The sequence below is a fragment of the Ascidia mentula genome, chromosome 7 (assembly GCF_947561715.1).
Source record: "Ascidia mentula chromosome 7, kaAscMent1.1, whole genome shotgun sequence".
Taxonomy (NCBI): domain Eukaryota; kingdom Metazoa; phylum Chordata; class Ascidiacea; order Phlebobranchia; family Ascidiidae; genus Ascidia; species Ascidia mentula.
In genome coordinates this window covers 2583822-2606254 of record NC_138572.1, presented here as the reverse complement: position 1 = coordinate 2606254, position 22433 = coordinate 2583822, and the positions used below count along the sequence as shown (strand labels likewise).

Below are 22433 nucleotides of genomic sequence, written 5' to 3'. Positions count from 1 at the left end.
AATTTTGCAGTCAGCATCGTGCTGATTAAATAGTCACGAATGCCACAAAGCTTTTGTATGCACAGAATTGCGGGCAGAACACAACTTTACGTGCAGAACACAACTTTCAAACCAATATATATGGAAAATCTTTTCTGTGGACTTGTTTTGTACCCGGATCTCGAAAACCTTAGATTCTCTATGGTCCAGGGTCCTCAACCACTAGTCTAGTAATTTCGTAACAGCAATCTTGAAGTTTCTATACTGCTTTGTAGAAATATTTGTATGAAATGTATATATCTCCCACTGACAAACTTTGATTGGTCTCAGAATCGTGGCACTAAAAGTTTTGCGAAAAGTGATTGCTAGGACTGACCTAAATTATTACACAATCATCCAAGATACTGGTTTACAGAATATGTATATTTCGCCTGTACAGCATCAGTATTCGAAAAACAAACACAAAAAGAGTAAACATTAGGATTGATATCAAACGCGCTTATAATGCTTTGGATACCAATCTCTCACATTTAAGAGAAACGAGAGTCGTTGTATCCTGTGACCAAATACCTTTATGTTTAGAATGCAACGGGACGCCTTACCAACACCAACCACACGGCCTTTGATGACGCCGTAGCCAAAAATGGCATTAATTCTTTGCTGCAATCCCAATTAACCTCATGACTGCTTCCGTCATATTGCAATTGATTCAAGTCTTTTATCAATTGCGACGAGATAATGATGTTTTTTATAGACACGATTAGTTTGTACGCCTACTGTGCTATATAATTTAAGAGTGGCATTGAGCCAGGATGACGTTGCGAATCACCGAACCCGTTCACACAACGCCAATTGCTGACTAAGACAATTTATATCATCCATTTGGTAATTAGAATGCGCATAAAGTACACCGCAGTTGGCGTTGGTACCATAACCATAATTGTTTGGTTCTCCGGGAGCAAAATTCGTGTTATTGCTGGTTGTGGGTACGCCGTCAACGTAAACCCATGTTCCCTCCATGGCAATATCGTTTAATCCAATCCAGACCGCATTGGGTAGAACTGCTCGACTTCGGATCAAGTTGTTTATGGTCGATCTAACATCAGAAAACAAGTTTTTGTCATCAAAATTCAGACTAAAAAAATAGTAAATTGGGTAAATAAGTTATTTTACTGTACTTCTGTTGCTGCCAGCCGTATCACTATTTAAATTATACTGATCTTCTAGCATTAATATAACGTACTGTATTCCCGACGTTTCGTCTGCCACACAGCAAGACTTTATCAAGGATTGGTAGTGTATTTCAAACGTAAACCACACAGCAACATTCAGAGGCACAAACAGAAAAAGGGACACGATATATGGTTATTTTACAATCCAAAGAAATATTATGGCGTGTAATTTCCAACCTTTAATTTCGGGCAACAACCTTTAATCTCGGGCAACGCGGTTTAAACTTTTATGATTAAGAAATTTTACTTAAAATTATTCTTACTCGCGAATAGTTGCATTTCTCATTCCCCAGGCAGCCAAGTCTCCTCCGATCGACTGACAATACGACCTTGAATCATTCCAAGTCATGCTCGATTTTGTGATAAGGTGATTAATCAGAACTATAGAGAAATATAATACCTTGTCATTGTTTATTGAATACAAATTTTCATTTATATTATAATAATCTGTACTTCTGGCACAATTAATTTGACTTTTATTGTCCGGCGTATATTCAGCTAGGCTTCATCAAGGTAATGGTGCAGCACACAAGCAAGCAACGTCGTTTTGAGCGTGTAAAATGTGTGACTATAAGTAAAAGTTACCTTTTTCACAAGTTGACCCTGTATACCAAACTGTACATGAACAGTTGAAAGAGGATGTCGTATCAATGCATGTTCCTCCGTTTAAGCACAAGCCAGGGATTGCAGCACATAAATTTGCAGCTAGAAACACAAGCTTGAGATGAAGGCGTCGAATCAGTTTTCCGAAAAAAACGGCGGTTGAATAACATGGTTAATACACCCTAGTAAACCAAGTATAAGTAAAATTACGACGTGAATTTTAGTCATTGTTTAATTATGCCCAAGGCTTTTTTAAGGGTGCTCATGTAAGTAAGTCTCTTTGAGTTTACTTTGTTTGTGCAAAAAAGAAGCTAAATAACTATAGCGTACGCTCTAACAAGAAATCAAAATATATTTTCAAAGTTAACAAAACAAATTCCACATTACTGCAAACTACTCCATTCCCGGTGTAATTGGCGTTGCAAGAACATTGAAAACTTCCGAAAGTGTTGGTACAAGTTGCGTGTTGGTGACAGTTGTGTGTGGATGCCGTGCATTCGTTTATGTCTAAACCAAAGTATCCTTGATAGAGCGCACGAGGTTTAACTTGGAAATCAAAGGTAACACCACATTGTCGAAACGTCTACATCGGCTTGTATCCAAATCATTATGCCTTCTACGACTTTGTAAATTGTGTTATATGAGACAAATACGTTTCTCAGCCAGGAATACCTGCGTATCGTGTTTGATGCTTTACTGTTGCTTCAATTAATTTCCTGGGAAGGCAGGGTATAATACCAGCCTTACTAGAAATACGATTAGTGCAGCAGATATTTTACAAGCAATGAGGTTTAAGGCCTGCTTATTACAGACAAGAATATTGGAAGGTTCACAAACTGTTATATATTTGCATCACAGATTACACCACTCGCCTGTTTCACAGTATTTTCCAGTTGTTCCGGGTTTGCAGGCACAAAACAGCTCGTTAACCCCAGACAAACAACTTCCTCCGTTTTGGCAGTTCCCTGAACAAACTCCAGTCTGCTGGGCTTTTGATCAAAACAAGTATTTCATGAGTTATTAAATCTAAATTTGAGCTGCCAACACCGCTACGTCTGTGACTGACTTTCAAGTCATTGATTTTAAGCATGCAACCAATGTTAAACACGTATCAAAAACAAAACAGGCAAAACACAGAAAATCATATTGTTTCGAACATCGTTCCAAACACATGTTTGGTCGTGCTAACAGTTATTGATTTGTATTGACAAAAACTGCACAAATTTTTAGGAAACGGAAATAAATAATTAAAATTATCAACAAACCCTACTTGTGAATGAAAATGCTGGTGTTTGGGAAAAAACGCACGATGAACTCTTAACACCGTTCTGTGTCGATCCAACGAATGAACTTCGGCTATTTCTTGAGTAAAACGTCAAGTAGCCCCCAGTTTCTAGGAAAGGCAAACAAGAAAGACGTGACGTGACAAAAAAGGCGTTTACTGCATGATAATATGTGAAGCTCATAAATTTGGTCAGTGAAGAACCGTTGCTTGCCGAATAAAACGTCTGAAAAACGTAAGACTCTTGGGTGAAAGTTTTGGATGACAAAATCGATGGTCGACAGCAGCCAAACACACAACTACATTGCGTATATGCTAAAACGATTTAATTGTTTTTTACATTTAGGCCGATAAGTTCAGTTTGTGCATACCAGTAAGTGGCAGCAAGCACGAACTTTGTAAAAAGAGCTGTTTTATGCTTACTTGTCAAAAACCCAGCGTGGATAGCAGCAGCACAGACCGATGAATTGCTACTGTACAAATTGGTCCCACAAATATAGTTTGTTGAGCAACCAGCTGGACAATAAACTTCCGTGACAGAGTGATCGGGGTTGCCTACTGTGTCGCATTTCACTAAACCATTACAAAATAGTAAATTTTATAAATCTTTGTATTGTCATTGTCTTTCTAAGAACTTACTGTGAAACGAATACGTTGCATTAGCAGAGCGACATGTCTTGGTTTTGATTCCATTTCTGGTACTTCCAACGTATTTTGACAGTGGGGTGCTTTTAAACACTTCGAAAAAGCCTCCATCATCTACACCGGAAACATGACCGTTTTAAAATCTCCAGCTACCGGTATACGTGGCAATTGATTATATTGGAGATCGCAGTTTGTGCGTTAATGACGCTAAATCTAAAAAATTCTCGATAAATCTCAAAAAATATTTGAAAATGTGCATAAACATTACATATCGTACAATAAACAACATATTTGTGATCATAACTTGCTGTATGAGGTCTAGGCTTTTAGGCTACATGAAACAAGCTTACTGTCCATTAGTCCAGCGTGTATTGCAGCGAGGCACAAGGGTCCCTCGGCGTAATCATCACTTCCACACAAATCCGAGTTTTGCTTCAAACAGTTCGAAGGACAAATAACTTTTGTGATGGAATGATTTAAGTCTGACAGACTTGTGTTGCAAGAAGCTGCGAGAAATGATGTAAAGTTGTTTTGTGCTGTTGGTACCGTTTGACTCTGAGCGAATTACTTTTATTTCAATTCCAAACGGTTAAAAATCTTTAACGAAATCCAGCTCAACAAAAATAAACAAGATTTATGTCCTAAAATACTACAAAATTTTTGTGTTAAAAATAGTGTTTACAAATCTGCGCATTTAAAACAGCTCTACAAAAGTATATGCTTTACCTGTTAAAGAAGCAGAGTCTTTAAGACAAGCAATAAACGGTAACAGAACAAGATAAATGTTTATCATCTTGCACTGTATGTTTCGTTTGATCAAGTTTTAATCCCTACAAGCCTTACACCTCTCAAATTCTGTGGATGAAAAGTTAAGAATTTAATCCATTTTATACCGTGGCACATAACGTTGCGACTCTATAAACTATAATTACTTCATTAAGGTCTCATGCGGAGGCTAGCATCATTAATTGTAAGCTTCGGGTATTTTCACAATAACGTAACCAACGGTGACATAAAGTCACTTCAAACTCACAGGACCTGCCAATGGTATAATGAGGAGCTGGTACTATAGAGATTCAATCGATTTAATGATGGATGTGCTGATAGCGGATATCATACAGGAATTTTGTAATTCGCAAAATCACAGAAATTGTTTTGCTATTTCAGAAAAATTTTGAGCAGCACTTATGACAAACTGACATATGTTAATGCACATCCGCTACTCTCAACATGAAACATCTATTTTGACTTCCACACTCAAATGATCCAACCACGTCATATCAGAGAACATATGTTACGATTCCCAGTATTATAGTTCTGTTGTTTCACACGCAATTGCTTTGTCCTGACATCAACCTGTTACAATTAGCAACGGGCAGTGTAATTTTCCCAGACTCACGTCAACTCGTTTAGAACGGACGAACATTTACCATTCATACGAACTGACAATAAGTTGCATCCCGTCTACCTTATTAAGGCTTTCGACACCAATCTTGTCATAACCTTTAAGTCATTTTTAAAGTATTCTTCTTTTTCCTGGAACCCAATTAACTCCACTCTCGCTGGCGACAAATTCCTTTCAAATTTATCAAGTAACCAGAGAGTTAAGTAAAAAGTCAAGTGTAAGAACCGAGCCACGCTCACCAGTAAAATGGGGTGATAGTCGCGTTAGTATACGAGCTATTGTTTGGGACGACCTGATTCGATGACCAGAGGGATGTTAGTTGACAAAAAAATCGCCAGTTAACAAAATTTTGAACGCGGGTTACTCGGCCACCCTACGAGGTAGCAGCATGATTTTTTTTAAACGTAAAAGTTCATAGGCTGACCTTCTATTCTTTTGCCTTCATTTTATCAAATAAAACCAAATGTTGCCTTCTAAAAAAGCGCGAACATTGTCAAATTTGCAAAACATAAACCATACCACCCTTGCGCCCTTGAACGCTATAGAGCAGCGCGCGAATCGAACACATTTCGGCCATAAAACCTTGCACAAACCTATGCCGCTGAAATCCTTTTGAACCAACAACCTTACACACTCCTGCTTCTAGTAGGCCAAATTTGATTTTATTCGATAGCAGGCACTATTGGTTAAGCTTTGCTTGGCCATAGTGTTTCCACCTTGTTTTCTCCGTAAGGTTGCACCTAGTTTGGTGTCCAACGGACAACGGTTATTGTATAGTCACCACGAAGTGGAAGTCTATGTCTGGCCGTTTGATCAGCAAAGACTTCTGATAGTCACACCAGCTGCACTGATGAGACCTTTTAGGTCGAAACAGTGGCCATCTGTCTGCAGCTTTCACAATTCATAGTTAATGGCTCCACTTTGCTTATCTTAAAAGAATATTTGTTTCAAAGGATTTCAGCGGCAAACATAGTTGCTTAGAGCTATGCCATAATACGCATATGATATTCATAACCGATTATGAATACGTTTTTTTTCATAATTTTGATATCGTTAGAAAGGTCAGCAGCTATCTCGTAGGGCGTCCGAATAACCCGCGTTCAAAGTTTTATTAACTGGCTTTTATTTTTATTATTTTATTTGTTTGGTGAACTAAGACCCCTCTGGTGATTCGATGCGTTATCTTCGTTAACACTTTCCTGGTCTGTACTATTATGACGGAGTTTCACTCGGGCGATTCCCAACAGGGAATTTCATTTGATTGAAAATACAAGTTTGTGGTCTGCAAATTACAATCTTTGCTAGTGTAAAAAAAACGATTTCAATCATTCACCCAATAAATCAAGTGACCACCTACGAACAATTATCCTCTAGATGCGTCAAATCTGATAATACAAAACCTGAAACTCATGACAGTTTTTTAAGAGAACTCGTTTTACTTTTTGAAAGGTTGATTATTAACAATCAATACTGCAAGTATTTCATGATGCACAGTGAAAAGCAAAGAAAACAGCTGACAAATATGACAAAAGTGTGTCATTTTCCAGTCCCTTGAATAACCCATTCTTTCTGACAGAGTGGACACCGGTTATTTTGTTCTACCCACAATGCCATGCAGCAATTGTGGAAGGAGTGATTGCATTCTCCCCAGACTACAACACAACCTTCCTGCTTGTTGTCAGCTTGGCACCGCAGACATGCGTCTGCAAAAAATAAAAAAAGGAATTTTTACATCCTGATGAAGGCTGCTGCATGGTGGCTGAAACGATATAATAAAATTATTGCCAGAAGATCTGTATCGCAGCAATAAAAAAGGAAATTTGCGTTTGAGGAACAAATTTTTGTGAACTTCTGCAATATTTTATGTACACTGCAAAAACATCTGGCCCTACACAATGCAACTGAATAGGACCGTAATCTTTATCAGTTTTAATACCACAAGCCAAGTGAACAGGTTCATCACCTCTGCTTTCTGTAGACAGCTACAAACAACACATATTTTAACACAGAAAATAACGTATGTATACCCGGTACCTACCCATAACTTGGACCCTACATATGGCACAAGTGTCACATTCAACATCCCAACTCCACACTGCAACAGCATTCCAACGCTTCAGTGTAAATAAAGTCTCCGTCTGTTTGGACTGAGATGCATCTCCTTGTTCGGCAGCAGTGTTTGACATTGCAGCAAATTTACATATACTATGTCTTGTAAAGGTTTCTGTTATATGGCATGTAGAAAATTCATTATTGCAGTGGATGGGATAATTTTGCACAAGCACAATTCAATTGCTCCATAATTGCAATGAATACTACATGTAGCAATGAAACTAGAAACACTGCATCTATTTTTAAACATACAAGGCTTGAACAAGGTAACATAATTTCAACATAGATCTGCTTTTGCAATGCTGGCAATATTTAAAGGTACACTTTATAGTACAAAACAAATGAACTCAAGGAATAATTGCCTAACTTTTAATAATTTTAACAGTATTGGTTCATGAAACTCTCTCTATAAACACTGCAACATTAAGCGGATGATTTTGGTCGTTAAATTCTTTACCACTACAGTTCATCTCTCACTTGATGTTCTGTAGGTGTTGGTGGAATGGGAATGACCTGAGGCTCTGGAGCTTGTGTGGGGGCATAATTTGACACATCATATGCTAATTTATCATCTTCTTGAAACCATCGCTTGTATACTTCATACGGATCCACTTCCCAGTGCTTGTGAAAACTGATTGGCATTTGGTTGCTCAAAAAGTCATCAGCATAGTCGTCCGGCCTTGCTTGATGGAAAAGTGGCGAATGAGTAACTGGAACGCCAACGCGAAAAGAAAAGCATTGACCAAGAAACATATCATCTGGCGTGTCAATAGATGGGCACTCGCACTGATTCTCTTTCCATGCTTTTAAAGCAGCTTTGCTCATTATCATGCTTCCTCCGCCAGTGATATAACCATATCCGTAACCAGACAAAAGACCAAATCCATATCTTTCTCCAAGCACCACGATCTTATTTGGGTCATAGCAGTTTAGGAGCTTCATCATCCTTGAAATTCCTATTATTGAGTCGTCGTCTGCAATTATCAACCAGTCATACTGTGGAAGTTCGTAAGCATCCAAAATAATCTTCTCCATTTTACCACAGTGACCAGATGCTGTGTTTGGCACACCACAGTCCATTGTAGGGATGGTGGGGTCAGTCACATTGCTATAATACCTAATGTTCTTCACATATTTACCCCAGGTTTTTTGCACCACTGGAACTCGGTCTGTGTGGAATTTCAGGGTGGTTTTAACACTTACAAGTACATTATCCAAAGTAACTTTGTTGCCACACTGGGGAAGACTTTTATCGATGTAGGTTAAACAATCAGAATGTGTCTCTGCACCACAAAGCTCATCAACACAGCTCACTTTAATGTCATGTGTTTTATCAAGAAACATGGCTATTTCATGTTTGATGTCAATTTGAAAATCAGACTTGAAGGCTTTGCTGTCCCATTTTAGAGCAACTTTTTGTAGCAGACCCCGACTCCAAATCCAACCGGCATCAAAATCTGGAAACTTGAATTTCTTCACATTACCATTGAAAAAAGCAAAGTGATGGATGATGGTAGGACTGTCATCGTAAAGGCAACGACAAAGCAACTTGAATGCAGCGGGATCATACTGTGTAAGGAATGACTTTGTGAGTAGCTTTAAATCAACATTTGTACCCTCTTCAATAAACATAAACCATTCAAAATCATCTGCATACTTTCTGGCAATGTCAGGCAAAACCGGTAAGACAGTCCATGCTGGTTCAACAGGATATTCAGTTTGCATTAAAATTACTTTTGCATTTAGGTCGTTTGCTGCAATTTGAGCATCCAAATCTGCTTTTTTTGCTGTGGCAAGCTTTTGGTGATAGTGATTAGACTGATCACGAATTATTACAAGTACTGATGAATTTCCATTTGCAAAATTGCACTGGGACACTAAATTAATAATCAGCACAAAAACAAAACCACATGCCTTATTACAGTGCATTTTCACAGCAAATATGCCTGCAAAAAATCAACATTTTTATAACAATCCAACATCATTTTTGCAAACTGTTGGGTAAAAGTTAGCCTACTTCAATAAAGTAACATTGTATATAATGTTTATGAAGGGTTAAATATAAGTCTTTGGGTTTGCTATATTTTGCTTAATAACCAAATCCTTCTTTAGGGTTTTGTTGATCATCCGATCCTAACTTCAATGTAAGCAAACAAACCCCATGATGTCCGTTCGTTTCTTATAGATGTAAGAGCTATGACGTTTAAGGCACATTCCTTTACACGTGTTGAGCTGTGTTTTGCCACAGCGCTTGCATGACATTGTAGCATAATCCAATGTGCACTTGCATTTCCGCATGACAATGTTTTTAATGCAACGTGTCCAAAATTACTACACGGACAAACTGTTGCCTTTGGGCAAAACAATCCCACCTAAAATCACCCAACCATGACCGACATTTTCGCGGTTTCCTCCAAACTGACACAGTAACACACGTTTTTTATGTTGAAAGAAATGCCCTAACAACAAGGAAGTCATGTACACCCAAACCAAACTATAGACTCAAGATGAACGTTTATTGGATGTAGCTCAATTTCAACTGTAGTTTTGTCAACTACACAATGAATGACCATTATTTTAAAGACAAACCACCACCCTTTGCCCATAGCTTTTCAGGGTTATTTTTAAAGTTAATTCGACCCTGTTATACTAGCAACTAACCAGCTATCATTGATAGTAGGTAAATGCATAGCAATTTCTTGTGCATATATTTATCAAAACATAGTTCAGTGCAACAAAAGAATAGTGAAAAAATATTAAAAAGACCATTCGAAGACAAATTTCACATTTTTTCAAAGGTGATTTGGTGTCCACAGTCAACGCAAGTTTTAGTGTAAGTGTCTTCATCAATATCTGATTGCTTTTCTGGACCAAACTCATGTTCATGTGACTTGTTTTTACTTTCATATAAACTGCTTCTGACCTAAAACAAGAAAAATTTATAATTTTTTTTTCAGATTAATGCCACTATTATATAACAATGCTCTTGTTTTACTTGAAAGCAAAGAAAATACAGCTTTTACAAAACTGGTTGACCAAAGTGGGTTAATTTCACCTACTTCTTGTCTCAACTTTTTCATATTTTTGTTAAACTTTTTTTTCTTCGCAATCTCACGCTTTTGTTCGCGCAGCTCTCTTTCTTCCTCGAGGGCCTCTGGAGTTTTCCACACTTCCAATGCTCTTTCTTCTATCTAAAGATGAAGTGTTAGTTTTCTTTCTTTTCTGTTTCAGTCGTCATTCATTCACATGCAAACCTGTAATTTAAGGAAAAGCTTCATGTCACCCCATCTCCTGTTATGAGGATTTTTTCGAACCACAAATTTGAGAATCGGTTCGCGTTTAGAAATGTCCACCTCACTCAGTAGGTAAGTCTCCTGCAAAGGGGTTCGAAAAACGTGTTTACTGACAAACTATTTTCATGACCAACGTATATAAGCCAAACAGTATACCCTTGCTTCAGTTTTCGTAATCACTGCATGCTTTTCTTCGGCGTCTCTGCATTTATCACACACTTCATAGTCATATGTTGTGAGTAAATAGGAGTCTTGGAATGGTTTGTCACAATCTCTGCAAATGGTAACATCACCAGCTACCACAGGGGCTGGTTCTTCAACACGATTTAATTTTCTTGGTTTTACATCTGGATTTTCTTCGAGTAGAAAACCACCTCCTGTATCGATTACTCTGAAACAGCATTTAGAACTAAATCCAGACACAAGACGTAATAATAGCAAAAAATATGAAGCAAACATAACTAAAAAAATAATTCGTTTCATTGACACAACACACAAAAAACATATTGGATGTTAGTTTACACTGATATTTCATGTCCTGTTTGATTGATTTTTTCATGTTAATTTTTTTGCTATTGGAACATTGAAAACTAATAAATACCTTAAAATATTTCATTACCTACCTGCTGCAGCCTGAGGTAGTTTTGCTGCCAATTAGTTGCTGCTGTGATAAGCGTGATTGTCGAAGTAACAATGCTTTCTGGCGATTTCTTTCAATTCTTGCCTTCTGTTCTGCAGTCAGTTCTTTCTTTGGTTTTTCAACCTTATTGTCTGTAATTTCTTCAGCAACATCTTCTGCAACTTTATTATCAGGAGAATCACCAGATTTGTCACATGATTCAGACATTACTTTTTCAACATTTTTTAACAGAATTTTCTGCTATCTGCAAAGGGGCGGATTTGAGGAAAAAAATCTGGCACATATTGAAACTTAGAGAATAAAAGGCAGCAATGCAAGAGTTTACCAAACACAAAAAATCTTCATCGAAAAACAATTAGTGTAACTTCTTAGACACATACAGAATTTATTTTTCCCTAAATTAAAAGCTTGAAGCTATTTTCCATTTAACCAGTGCACAAATAACATCATCAGATATTTTGAAAATATGGTAACATAAAGACAATATTTTGAAGTAATGCAGACAATGTTTAATATGCCAAACTCGTCAACAAAGTCTCCATTTTTTGTACAAAATGTCTTCCATGTAACTGTTTCCAATTTACCCTTTTCCATGCACCACCTAGTGGCAGATACTTGTCATTTTCTAAAGTAAAGTCGGTTTCTTCCACAACATCACTTTCAAGTTGTATTTTGTCATGTGACTTTGTGTACTGAACATGAACAGTATAATTTATGTTCCCAGATACCAATTCACTGCAAGCAATAGACACGCTAGTAGAACTGTTGTTTGCAGACACTAAAATAGTGCCTCGGTTTTTGATATCAGGAGTAAGGCCCAATGAAGAGTGAGAGCTGAATTGTAGGACTGTCCAACCCAGTGTTCTGGACAGGACTTGCACCGTCATGAGTTGATGCAACGCCACAACAGATACAAAGTAATTATACAACTCAGTTGGGTCCACAGACAGGGTCAGGCACCTAGCTTCACGCTGTGTTACTTTAATACAATCTGGTTTAACAACAACCTGCACTGCAGAACGATAACAAGATTCAAAACCAGCATTTGACACCGTTACACGAACGGTAGACTCCTTTAAATTGCTTACCAAAGACCAATGGGCTTGAATGTCAGGGTCAGAAAACTTGTTTGAAATGGATTTAATAACCTTACATACCCTTTGGCGAATATCATAGTGTTTTGTCATTGTTATCAAAGAATTAACAAATGACAATCCTTCTTTTTCAGATGCAAGAGTCAACTGGTTTAGGCTGTTGTGGTGAACGGCTGACTGTCGCATTTGCTTAGTCAGTCCCAGCGCAGCAGTTGTCGGATGTGGTGGTGATATACAAAGGCGCTTTGAAAAGTACTGCAGTAATAAATGCATCAGCAAATGCTGTATGCTGAAGATGGATGGGCTTTGGGACCTTCTTTGTGTGGGACAAGTTTTTGAAAACAACAGCTGCACTTGAAGCTGCCTTTGTGGAAAAATGTTAGTAGTTAATGTGTCACCATTGACAATTATTGGAGATGCAATCCCAGAGGTCTTTTGTTGAATTGCTTCTTTTGATAAACGAGCAAAAAGCTCTCGACAAAACAGTACATTTTGAGCATTGCACAATTTTTTATGCCATAACGGGTCTGATGCAGTTGCCCTTGCTGCATTTTCTATGTCTGACAATGATAGTGTACCATGTTCCACGACTGTTTGGTTTGCAATGTCATATAGTTGAACTGACAAAGCTGAAAATCCCCTTAAATCTGCACCCACTTTTACTTTTATAGGTGACTTTGAAACTTTTGAAGCAAGCTTTATCAGGCTTTTTTCGTACTCATCAAAGTTGTCAGCGTCTTCATCAGTCTTTTTCAACACTTCAAATGCACCCATGTGATAAAAATCTGAACCAGCACTACGAAAGCTTAGGTCTCCAAAAATTTTTTCTCCAACTCTTCGAACTCGCCACCGCTGGCGCAACTTCAACAACTCTGAATGGTAAGTGTTTTGAAAAGAACTTTCTGTCCTAGCTCTACTCAATCTATCAGCTCCGGACAGTAAAATCTTTGATGTTGCACCAAGGCATCTCTTTTTCGTGAGCATTTGCAGAGGTTGCTTTGTTGTTTCAGGTTCCTTAGAAGCATAATCAAACATCAGATAGCGGTTCGCTTCAGAGCTGTCCCCAGCTTCTTTTGTAGCAGCTGCAGGCGGCTTGTTTTGGGCAATAGACAACACATCAGTTAATACATTCATCTCTATCAGTGATCTATGAACTTGTGTTCTGATGTTTTCCCAAGGAAATTGCTTAGTTTGATTCTGTGTTTCTTCCTTTGAAACTGAATCATCATCGATTTCTGATTCACTTTCAGCTAAAAAGTCAATCCTATTTGCAAGATCAGTTAAATTGTCTGACATTGAAAGTGGTTGGATGAATGATTCACGTCCATCATAACTGATTTCCTGTATTTTCACATCAGATAAAGACTGCAGTGAAATTTTAATGTTGGGAGGATTTTCAGACATTGTGTCCTATATACTGAGGGTTCTATACAAAACACAAAAGTACTCCTGATTCAAAATATCATTCCTTGAAATGTCATCGTTTCATTCGTCTTAAAATCCTAAATGACATTTTTGTTTTAATATGTAAATACATCCACCTTCTCACGGTAGCTTCTCGATAACCGCCTACGTTTCAAAAAACAAAATTATCAGAGCCAAAACATCCAAATCGTAAAGTTCGTAAATTGCGCGAAGGATTTTTTTCGGTGAAGGTTAATTGCACGGTCAAACGGACGCTTTTAAAAATGAAATAACTACTGGTAATGTTTTTGCGTGGGTGGACTGCCCATAACATTGCAAAAAATTGCCATAGTTTCCATTTGGTAAGCGACCATAATATACTTAATGGAGCCAACACATACAAAAAAAACGAACAAAACAATCACTTTTGTGCCTTGCAACGAATTCATTATCTACCTAAACTTAACTTCTTTTATAAACTTGTGTATAAAATCATGTAACAAAACAAAACAAGAACACCCGCGAAATGAAGAATTCAGACGCTCATCCATTGTTCAGTTGTTAGCTTGTTACGTCAGACAGGTAAAAATTGTTGTAATGTTTTTTCCATATAACTGTTCCATACTTGAAACTTATCTTCCAGTCGGTTGTTCGCCAATTTTGATTGCATTGCTTTTAAAACTAATACGCATTTTTACGTTATGTTACGCCGCTGAAAAGGTATTGAACTGATGTACATTTTTTGCTTAGTAATTACACCATTGCCCTATAACAGTGACTTTTCGTCTGCGAATACGGCAACTATTGTTTTGATAATTCCATTTATAAATTATTTTTCCACCAATTTCTAATGCGATTAAAAATGTTCCTAACAAAGTTGTTCCACAATAGGTTGCTTTAAATTATGCTGCGTACGTCAAATTGCATCAGCCACGTTGTGGGAGAAAAGGGGGCGTTGTCTTTCACATTGAATTGTTTATTTTTCATCATTTTTTTGAGAGTTTTTTCTTCGATGTCAGTGCCATTACAAATGTTGTTGTAACGGGGCTCAGTGACTTTTGTCACTGCGAGTGTAAGAACACCTAAAATCTAAAAAAAATCTATTAATGAACTACGTGTTATTATAAAATAACTAGGTCGTAACTCATCAAAATAAAAGTATTTGCAAATGTTTTGATTGCAACTCACGCTCAATTTAATTTTCTTCCTTGCATAAAACAAACGCACGTGGCTTTTTGACAACGTAGATTTCTTTTTGTCCAATCTTTTATTTCAATTGTGTTCAAGGAAGCTGTGTTAGAACGGTTGCAGCATTTGAAGGTAAAATGGGAGACACTGAAAACATTCCTCTGGGGTAAGAAACAAGTTCTTCTTTAAGAAAGTGTATGGACTACCTAATTCTTTAAAATCTTTGGCTAAAATTATGTGTGTTTTATTTGCCAGAAAATGCTGTACCATAGTGTATTAATGTTAAATGCTGCCCCAAACTGAAGTGCAATGAATTTGTGCCATACTATAAGAAGAATCATAACTTGCGCACCAAAGCTTTGTGTATATAGACCTGTGGTTTGTAAAACCAAACACGGCATTTATTTCCCGTGTATCGATCAAAGACATTTCTCAAATGATAAGTGGGTGATCATTTTTTCACTGATTTGCATCAATTTTTAAACAAAAAATGCTTTGCAGACCCGATGGAAAACCTATGTCCAAAAATGCCTTGAAGAAACAGCAGAAAGAGGCTGAAAAGGCTGCCAAAAAAGCCCAAAGACTAGCTGAACAAAAAGCAGGAGAACAACAAGCAGAAGCTGATGATGTGTCAAAAGGTCTCTATGGAGACATGAAAATGATCCAATCTTCTGAAAAGCTAGGTGTGGTACTCTGGCTGAATTGTCCAAAAGACTTTGAATCCTGTATCATAGCTCCTCAAAGCATGAGGTTTAACACATAAGCAATGTTTGTTTTTATTTTTGTGATGAAAGCTGTGGTAAAAGTGAAAAATAAGTGAATAAATTTTATATGTTTAAGTTTCTTATAACTGTTTGGGAAACTCCAGACATTAGATTCTTACCAGAAAACAGTATATACTGGCTAGAAGTATCTTAAGCCAGAACGGTTTACTTTTACCGCTGAATGAAATCACCAGCATTACAATATGATATTTTATAATGTTTAATTCCATATAGATCGTGACTTGCTGTCTGTTGGCGATATTAACCCTGCTTTGGCTGACAAAGAGGTTTGGGTAAGAGGTCGTTTACACACGTCCAGAGGAACTGGCAAGCAGTGCTTCATCGTTTTACGGCATCAGCAGTTCACTGTCCAGGCTCTGGTTTTTGTTGGTGAAGCAGTCAGCAAGCAGATGGTCAAGTTTTGTGCAAAGTAAGTAAATGTATGAGAAGCGTGTATTTCAACCATATAATTTGAAAATTTTGATGTACATTTAGTTGTGAATTAGGCCAATATTTTTCCATAATGTCTCTGTATGAGTCCTGGCAAACCTGGAATTAACTACCAATACTAAGCTAATGCACATTTAATTTGCAGTATTTCCAAGGAAAGCATTGTCGATGTTTGTGGAGTTGTCAAAACCGTTGAGCAAAAGATTGAAAGCTGTACTCAATCCGATGTGGAAATTCACATCAAAAAGGTTGCATTCAAATTTATGTTTCGTGCACCAAAGCAAAAACAGCTGCAATGGAAACATTTTTCTTAACTTATTTTCCAGATATTTGTGGTCAGCAAAGCTGCACCACAGTTGCCTCTGCAGATCGAAGATGCATCCAGACCTGAGTTGGAGGATGGTAAATTGGAGGAATCAGGCCGTGCTAGAGTTAACTTAGACACTAGGCTTGACAATCGAATTTTGGACTTAAGGGTATGTTGCTTGTGCTAATTATGTGTAAATTTAATTGCACAATAGTAATGCATTTATGAATATGGTTTATCGACATTTGTAAAATGGTTAGAGCATTGGATCTCAATCTTTTCGCGCTTGTTGAATTGCATAATTTCCTGGTGATTTCATGAAAACTTAACTAATATGTATTGAACAGAACACGTTAACAAAAATAAATATTTATTAATGCAAAAGTATGCACTAGAATAAGTGCATTTAATGTGAAAAGAATTTAAAAAAAAATCAGCATTGACAGGTTGAAAAACACTGGGTTAGTGTATATATACTGAACTTGCAGTTTCCATTGGATACAAATACTTATATCACAGTTGTGTGTTTTGTAAGAAATAATCTATCTACATTCAAAACAGCTTCAGTGTATAGTGTTCTAATTATTTGTGGCAGACTACTACTAAGCAAGCCATATTCCGGCTGCAAGCTGGAGTTTGCCGATTATTTCGTGAAACCCTCACCAACAAAGGGTTTTGTGAGATTCATTCACCAAAGATTATCAGCGCTGCAAGTGAGGGTGGTGCCAATGTCTTCACTGTACGTTTGAACAGGTTTTCATATTTGTAAGATGGTCAAAAAATTACTGTGTTGAGATTAGATAATGTTAGATAGTTATATGTACTTCATAACTTTAAATAAATTACTACTGATGAGGCATGTTTTATTGCTGCAAAACGATCAAAATCAAAAAAGTGTCTGGCCCTATTTTAAGCCATACAGTGAACTTTTTACAATTATAGAATGAAACAGCAACATGTTTTCCTGAACATTTTCGTTTTAAACTCCATTATCAGTATTTTGTTTACAGGTATCGTATTTCAAGCGAAGTGCTTTCCTCGCTCAGAGCCCACAGCTCTACAAGCAAATGGCAATTGCTGCCGACTTTGACAAAGTTTTTACAACTGGGGCAGGTGTGTAAAATGCTTCAAGCAAATGTTTATGACATATGAAGCCATTTTCTTGTGTGCAGTTTTCTGTATGTCTCGTAGTGATATTATTTTTAAGCATTACATTGTGAAGCCAAATATATTCAGAGATTTTGAGACACAATCTTTTTATTGTGTTTTTAGGCCAAAATTAGCTTACAGAAGTGAAGAAAATTAAATCCTCATTCAAAAATTCACTTCTGTTTTTCAGTCTTTCGCGCTGAGGACTCGAACACCCATCGTCATCTCACAGAGTTTGTAGGCCTTGACCTTGAGATGGCCTTCAAATATCACTACCACGAGGTGCTGCAAGTGATCGGCGACATGTTTATCGCAATGTTCAAAGGCTTGCGCGACAAGTAAGGGCTCCGGATCGAATTTGCAGCTTTGCCGATTTTGCGTCAATTTTCCCCATAGATGAGGTTGAATTTGGACTGAATTATGACAATAACAGCGGTGTGTTGTTTTTCGTACGCTATCATCCCGTTTGTTTTGGGTATTTATTCATTCAACTGAATACATGGTACTCTAAACATGGACGAACAAAATTGTTAAATGCGCGATCATTGAAATCCATAGATTCGCACTAGATTTTGAATCGGTTGACGGGAAATTTGTGTTTTTATCTCGAATTGATGCGAAGTGCAAATGTCCGAACTTATCAAAAAATGTTACTTTTTAAAAACATATCTACCGGACGTTATGTAATATTCCGTTGCGAAACTGTCGAGTGTTGATCAGTATGAACGAATAGTCAAACCTTTTTGTCTGGCGGTCTCGATTCAAATTCAATGCATCAACGATCAAACCTGCACTGATGAGACCTTATAAGTTGAAAGAGTTGCCATCTAACTGCAGCTCTCACAAGTTTTATCATTGGATCCATTTTGCATCAACGATCAACGTTTGTAACTTCCCATTATTTTATAACAGTTACCAGACCGAGATACAGACAGTGGGGCGACAATATCCCGCCGAACCGTTCAAATTCCTTGAACCCAGTCTGATTCTGGAATACTCAGAAGCAGTGAAAATGCTCAACGATGCTGGTGTGGAAATGGCGGATAATGAGGACCTCAGGTATTTGGTATTATAAGTTCGAAAGTTCGTCTGGCGACGTTACGTTTATTGATCAGCAATGCAGAATAACAAATCCAGAGAATTCGAATCCAAATAATCGAATAATAGGATTCGGTTCAATAACTTTCTTGCAAGCTTTATCACATTACTTCGTCACCTACCGTATTTACTCGATTGTAAGCCGCGGCTTATAAAGTTTTTTAACCTACAGTTTGTGCGGCTTACAATCGAGGGCGGCTTATATTCGAGGGCGGCTTACAATCGAGTAAATACGGTACTTTCCTATCACGAACATGACGTCAGTCGAACGCAACGACCGAGAAACTATCGTGGCAAAAAACATATTCTGGATTCGATTCAAATATACTGAATAGTGAACTATTCTATATTATCCCTCCCTAGTTAAGCAGATAAACAAAAAGTTTTGCCAAAAACGGTTTTGGGACGTATTTCCCGTTTGCATTATTTTTTTTTAATCTTTTAATGTACAAGATGACATTTTTCAGTACCCCGAATGAGAAATTTCTTGGTCGTCTTGTGCGTCAGAAGTACGACACAGACTACTACATCCTCGACAAGTATCCCTTAGAAGTCCGACCATTTTACACAATGCCCGACCCTGAAAATCCGGTAAGTGTAGCAGCAATTTGTTTACGATTGTTCGACAACAGAGGAAATCTTGAAAGGTTCGTTTTAAGGGCTAAGATGAGCTTAACGGAGAGTACTACCAGTGTACTTCACTAAAATGACGATGCCAGACATAATCCTGGCGGTAATTTTGTTGTAAACTTCCGGAAGCGGTTACCCTTGATCCAAATACAATGCCAGATCAAGCAACTACAAAAATATGTTCTACCCAACTTTCGATTAATTTAGTTTCGTCATTATCCACAAACAATGACAATTTCGTACAGGTAAAAACGATAAATCTAACAGAATAGATAATAGATTCTCATTCAGAGGATATGGCACCCCTGTATCTCACTGATCTAAACCAAGCTTTACGGGAAAGTACCTTATTACAGAAATGGTCCAACTCGTACGACATGTTCATGCGTGGAGAGGAAATACTGTCGGGGGCTCAAAGGGTCCACGACCCCGAATTTCTCACCGAAAGGGCCAAGGCCCATGGCATTGACATCAAGACTATAGAAGCTTACATTGATTCGTTCCGATACGGTTGCCCACCACATGCTGGCGGTGGCATTGGTAAGTAACGTGCAAATGACTTGTGTAGGAACAAACAGTCTGCAACGGTTCCCCACCCTGGGAAAATTTTGCAAGCAAGAAATTTGTTAACTGTTCACTATGTGTCGTGTAGTTTTTGAACTGCAATGTTTTGTCAAAACAATTAGTTATTTATGGGGTGAAATCGAGAAAAACATTTCGAGACACTACTAGGATAATATTCAATAAATTCAAAACTATTCTGGTAAAAATAATTTACTCGGCCGGCGATTTTGTCGTTATCCAACCGACCTTCATCAGGACAATTACGTAAACGCAAAGCATGACGATAAATTTATTTACATTTTTGCCAGAAGAGCTTTTGGATTTATTGAAACTAAACTACACTTCACCTCTGAGTATCACCTTATCTTTCTTTCACTTCAATTTAGTCGTTCCACGTATATTTACTTGTAAGGTTTTATTTGTATCCCTATTATATTCAATTGTAATTTCCAGGTATGGAGCGCGTCACTATGTTGTATCTTGGATTGCACAACGTCCGTTCCGCATCACTCTTCCCACGTGACCCCAAGCGCCTGACGCCATAATCGCCCATTGTATAACGTTACAGCTCATGTGTTTGTTTGAAAACGGAGACCGGGTGTTTTTTGTTGCAAAATTATTAACAGTTGAATGTCATTGGGTTTTTTTCTATCTGTTTGGATGGCAGTCGCGGCGCAACTTAAACTTACTTGATTGTAATTTCAAATTTACTTGAACTTAAATTCGCAGATTCTCAACGCTGCAAAATTTGTTGCTGTTTGAAAAAACGGTGCGAATTCTGTTGATTCCGTGTACCTTGTAGAATAGAGAACGCTTCGATTTCGTTAGCAAATCTTCTTTACATTACCTTTCTACATTTTCAAGTTTTTCACTTCAAGACCCGTCCACAATATGAACCTCGCATATATCCTAAAATCGCTTACATTATGTTCGATTTAAAGCATGTTCGGAATCTTGATGAAGTTGGCTAAACTTAATATCAAAGTTATTGTTGCCAAGTTATCCCCAGTCATCTTGCCTCCTATGTACTCCCACATTCTTATTAATCAACCGAAACGCTATTTTGCTTCCACTGCTGCAATGCTTTAGGCTTGTGCGTATGCATTTGAAAAAAATCCTAACAATGGTGTTTATTTGCATGAGTTGGTCTTTCAGAGTAAGTTCTCAATCTCAAATTTGATCACAGAAGTTTTGGGTCGTCGATTGCAGTCAGTGGTGTATGATGATGTCGCAGTTATAATTTACTTGTCATAAATGGAGCTTGAACTCCTCAGCGACATTATGTTATTCGAAAGCAGAATTTTTGTGGAAAATAACTCCGTCTTCTAGATGATGTAAACGTATAAACAATATATAGCGTACACTGTATATATTGACTGCATGGTCATAAGTGTGAACTAAATGCGAAAGATGCACGTTGTAAAATCACTAAATCTACAAACACGACGCCTTCCGCTGTTTCCTACGTTTTAGCTCAACAGCAAATTGCGGTGGAAAAACACGAAGTAATAAACCAATAGAATTCGTACATCGAATATCTTAGCAAAGAATCCAATGCGGTAAGAGACGCTGCCTCATTGCCAGGCAAGACCAAAACGTACAAATCAAAGAACGGTGATCCAATATAAGAGGAATGTTCGACTTGAGTCTGCCTACTGGAAACGTTTGTCCTTGCGTAGCCTCTGGCTAAAATCGTCAGCAAAGTTAAGCAAGTGTGAACTACAACCACAAGAAAATCAACGACGGTTATGCCAGTCAAGAGATCATCTTTAAGCCACTACATCAACTTGTCAGAAGAAAACGTGTTATTTTGCCTTCTGTAGAAATGAGGATTATTTATAGCGTTCCACGCTTGTTGCGGCGGAACTATACAATGCATTCTGAATTTACTACAGTTGCATATCGGCTATGACAGCGCTTAAGTTATGGTTTTCAGTTTCGCTGCCTGCATATCATGAAAAGCAATGTGTTTGCAGAAAGTGTGTTCAGATTACAAGTAAGGGTGTTTATTGAGGTAAAGTTGCAGAGGATATCTTGCACTAAATAAAAACTGTAAAGGGTTTTGGCCTGTGGTCATTTATAAACAAAATATTGAACGTACTTATATGGTAATGATTCATAAACGAAGCATCAAGAACTTATAATAGAAGCAGTACAGGCAAAGTGAATATATATGATTTTAATACTGTATTGAAGTTTGAAAAACCGGTAGTGGAAGCATTTGTTCTGAGCTGTCCACTTCCACAGACGTTTTAAGATTTACAAACTTGGAAATCTTCTAAACTGGTGCATTCGTCGGCACCATCTGAAGTCTGACATTCGTATTGGTTCAATACCGAAATAAATAAACCATTCTTTGATGATTTCCAACCGGTTAGAGTCGTTTCGGAACTCGCAAGTCGGGCGTGTCATTAAAATAGATATATTCATTCGTATCTCTGCAACAAGTCGAAATTGATTTTATTAACGCGATCAGAGTATGGTTTTTGTAGTATTTTGGACTTTTGTGACTTGGCATTGAGCTTTGTAGTTTTAACATCATGTCGTTATTGAGTATATTTTTATTTTGACAGTTGTAAGAAATCACACTTTTC

General features: G+C 37.5%; 6 protein-coding genes across 7 annotated transcripts; 1 reads left to right on the top strand and 5 right to left on the bottom strand.

Moving 5' to 3' along the window:
- Nucleotides 1-482: 482 nt before the first annotated feature.
- LOC145908373 (uncharacterized) lies at nucleotides 483-4598 on the bottom strand. Its single transcript, XM_082995636.1, has 10 exons — nucleotides 4468-4598; nucleotides 4092-4247; nucleotides 3736-3855; nucleotides 3520-3669; nucleotides 3080-3207; nucleotides 2687-2795; nucleotides 2202-2321; nucleotides 1797-1916; nucleotides 1475-1592; nucleotides 483-1075 (listed from the first exon to the last, which is right to left on the bottom strand). The coding sequence occupies exons 1-10, from the start codon at nucleotides 4532-4534 to the stop codon at nucleotides 805-807; spliced, it is 1359 nt and encodes a 452-aa protein (XP_082851762.1). The 5' UTR covers nucleotides 4535-4598; the 3' UTR covers nucleotides 483-804.
- A 1976-nt stretch (nucleotides 4599-6574) lies between these two features.
- Nucleotides 6575-7336, bottom strand: LOC145908033 (RING-box protein 2-like). Its single transcript, XM_082995197.1, has 2 exons — nucleotides 7185-7336; nucleotides 6575-6849 (listed from the first exon to the last, which is right to left on the bottom strand). The coding sequence occupies exons 1-2, from the start codon at nucleotides 7330-7332 to the stop codon at nucleotides 6683-6685; spliced, it is 315 nt and encodes a 104-aa protein (XP_082851323.1). The 5' UTR covers nucleotides 7333-7336; the 3' UTR covers nucleotides 6575-6682.
- Nucleotides 7337-7706: 370 nt separating this feature from the next.
- Nucleotides 7707-9499, bottom strand: LOC145908031 (beta-1,3-glucosyltransferase-like). The gene has a single exon (XM_082995196.1). It carries the CDS (start codon nucleotides 9185-9187, stop codon nucleotides 7718-7720), a length of 1470 nt encoding a protein of 489 aa, XP_082851322.1. The 5' UTR covers nucleotides 9188-9499; the 3' UTR covers nucleotides 7707-7717.
- Nucleotides 9500-9949: 450 nt separating this feature from the next.
- Nucleotides 9950-11422, bottom strand: LOC145908107 (DNA repair protein complementing XP-A cells homolog). Its single transcript, XM_082995292.1, has 5 exons — nucleotides 11175-11422; nucleotides 10708-10942; nucleotides 10513-10632; nucleotides 10318-10449; nucleotides 9950-10181 (listed from the first exon to the last, which is right to left on the bottom strand). The coding sequence occupies exons 1-5, from the start codon at nucleotides 11396-11398 to the stop codon at nucleotides 10041-10043; spliced, it is 852 nt and encodes a 283-aa protein (XP_082851418.1). The 5' UTR covers nucleotides 11399-11422; the 3' UTR covers nucleotides 9950-10040.
- A 262-nt stretch (nucleotides 11423-11684) lies between these two features.
- On the bottom strand, nucleotides 11685-13840 carry LOC145908106 (mediator of RNA polymerase II transcription subunit 17-like). The gene has a single exon (XM_082995290.1). The coding sequence runs from the start codon at nucleotides 13687-13689 to the stop codon at nucleotides 11701-11703; it is 1989 nt and encodes a 662-aa protein (XP_082851416.1). The 5' UTR covers nucleotides 13690-13840; the 3' UTR covers nucleotides 11685-11700.
- Nucleotides 13841-14687: 847 nt separating this feature from the next.
- LOC145907958 (aspartate--tRNA ligase, cytoplasmic-like) lies at nucleotides 14688-20968 on the top strand. Of its 2 annotated transcripts, none has more exons than XM_082995106.1 (12): nucleotides 14688-15043; nucleotides 15379-15560; nucleotides 15876-16071; nucleotides 16237-16339; nucleotides 16418-16567; nucleotides 16994-17137; nucleotides 17409-17511; nucleotides 17738-17885; nucleotides 18460-18606; nucleotides 19113-19236; nucleotides 19632-19815; nucleotides 20293-20968. In XM_082995106.1, the coding sequence occupies exons 1-12, from the start codon at nucleotides 15015-15017 to the stop codon at nucleotides 20382-20384; spliced, it is 1602 nt and encodes a 533-aa protein (XP_082851232.1). In that variant the 5' UTR covers nucleotides 14688-15014; the 3' UTR covers nucleotides 20385-20968. The 2 variants fall into 2 exon arrangements, with proteins under 2 accessions (XP_082851232.1, XP_082851231.1); XM_082995105.1 differs by lacking the exon at nucleotides 14688-15043 and adding an exon at nucleotides 15137-15320.
- The last annotated feature ends 1465 nt before the right edge of the window (nucleotides 20969-22433 follow it).

Coding starts and splice junctions, on each gene's coding strand:
- LOC145908373 (XM_082995636.1), bottom strand. CDS start 4,534: ATGATAAACATTTATCTTGTTCTGTTACCGTTTATTGCTTGTCTTAAA. Junction 4,248..4,467: donor AGACTCTGCTTCTTTAACAG/GTAAAGCATATA, acceptor CATTTCTCGCAG/CTTCTTGCAACACAAGTCTG. Junction 1,917..2,201: donor CGGGAATGGAGTAGTTTGCA/GTAATGTGGAAT, acceptor TTGTGTTTCTAG/CTGCAAATTTATGTGCTGCA.
- LOC145908033 (XM_082995197.1), bottom strand. CDS start 7,332: ATGTCAAACACTGCTGCCGAACAAGGAGATGCATCTCAGTCCAAACAG. Junction 6,850..7,184: donor ATGTAGGGTCCAAGTTATGG/GTAGGTACCGGG, acceptor TATTTTTTGCAG/ACGCATGTCTGCGGTGCCAA.
- LOC145908031 (XM_082995196.1), bottom strand. CDS start 9,187: ATGCACTGTAATAAGGCATGTGGTTTTGTTTTTGTGCTGATTATTAAT.
- LOC145908107 (XM_082995292.1), bottom strand. CDS start 11,398: ATGTCTGAATCATGTGACAAATCTGGTGATTCTCCTGATAATAAAGTT. Junction 10,943..11,174: donor ACTACCTCAGGCTGCAGCAG/GTAGGTAATGAA, acceptor ATGCTGTTTCAG/AGTAATCGATACAGGAGGTG. Junction 10,633..10,707: donor TTACGAAAACTGAAGCAAGG/GTATACTGTTTG, acceptor ACCCCTTTGCAG/GAGACTTACCTACTGAGTGA.
- LOC145908106 (XM_082995290.1), bottom strand. CDS start 13,689: ATGTCTGAAAATCCTCCCAACATTAAAATTTCACTGCAGTCTTTATCT.
- LOC145907958 (XM_082995105.1), top strand. CDS start 15,187: ATGAATTTGTGCCATACTATAAGAAGAATCATAACTTGCGCACCAAAG. Junction 15,321..15,378: donor AGACATTTCTCAAATGATAA/GTGGGTGATCAT, acceptor AATGCTTTGCAG/ACCCGATGGAAAACCTATGT. Junction 18,607..19,112: donor GCGGATAATGAGGACCTCAG/GTATTTGGTATT, acceptor GACATTTTTCAG/TACCCCGAATGAGAAATTTC.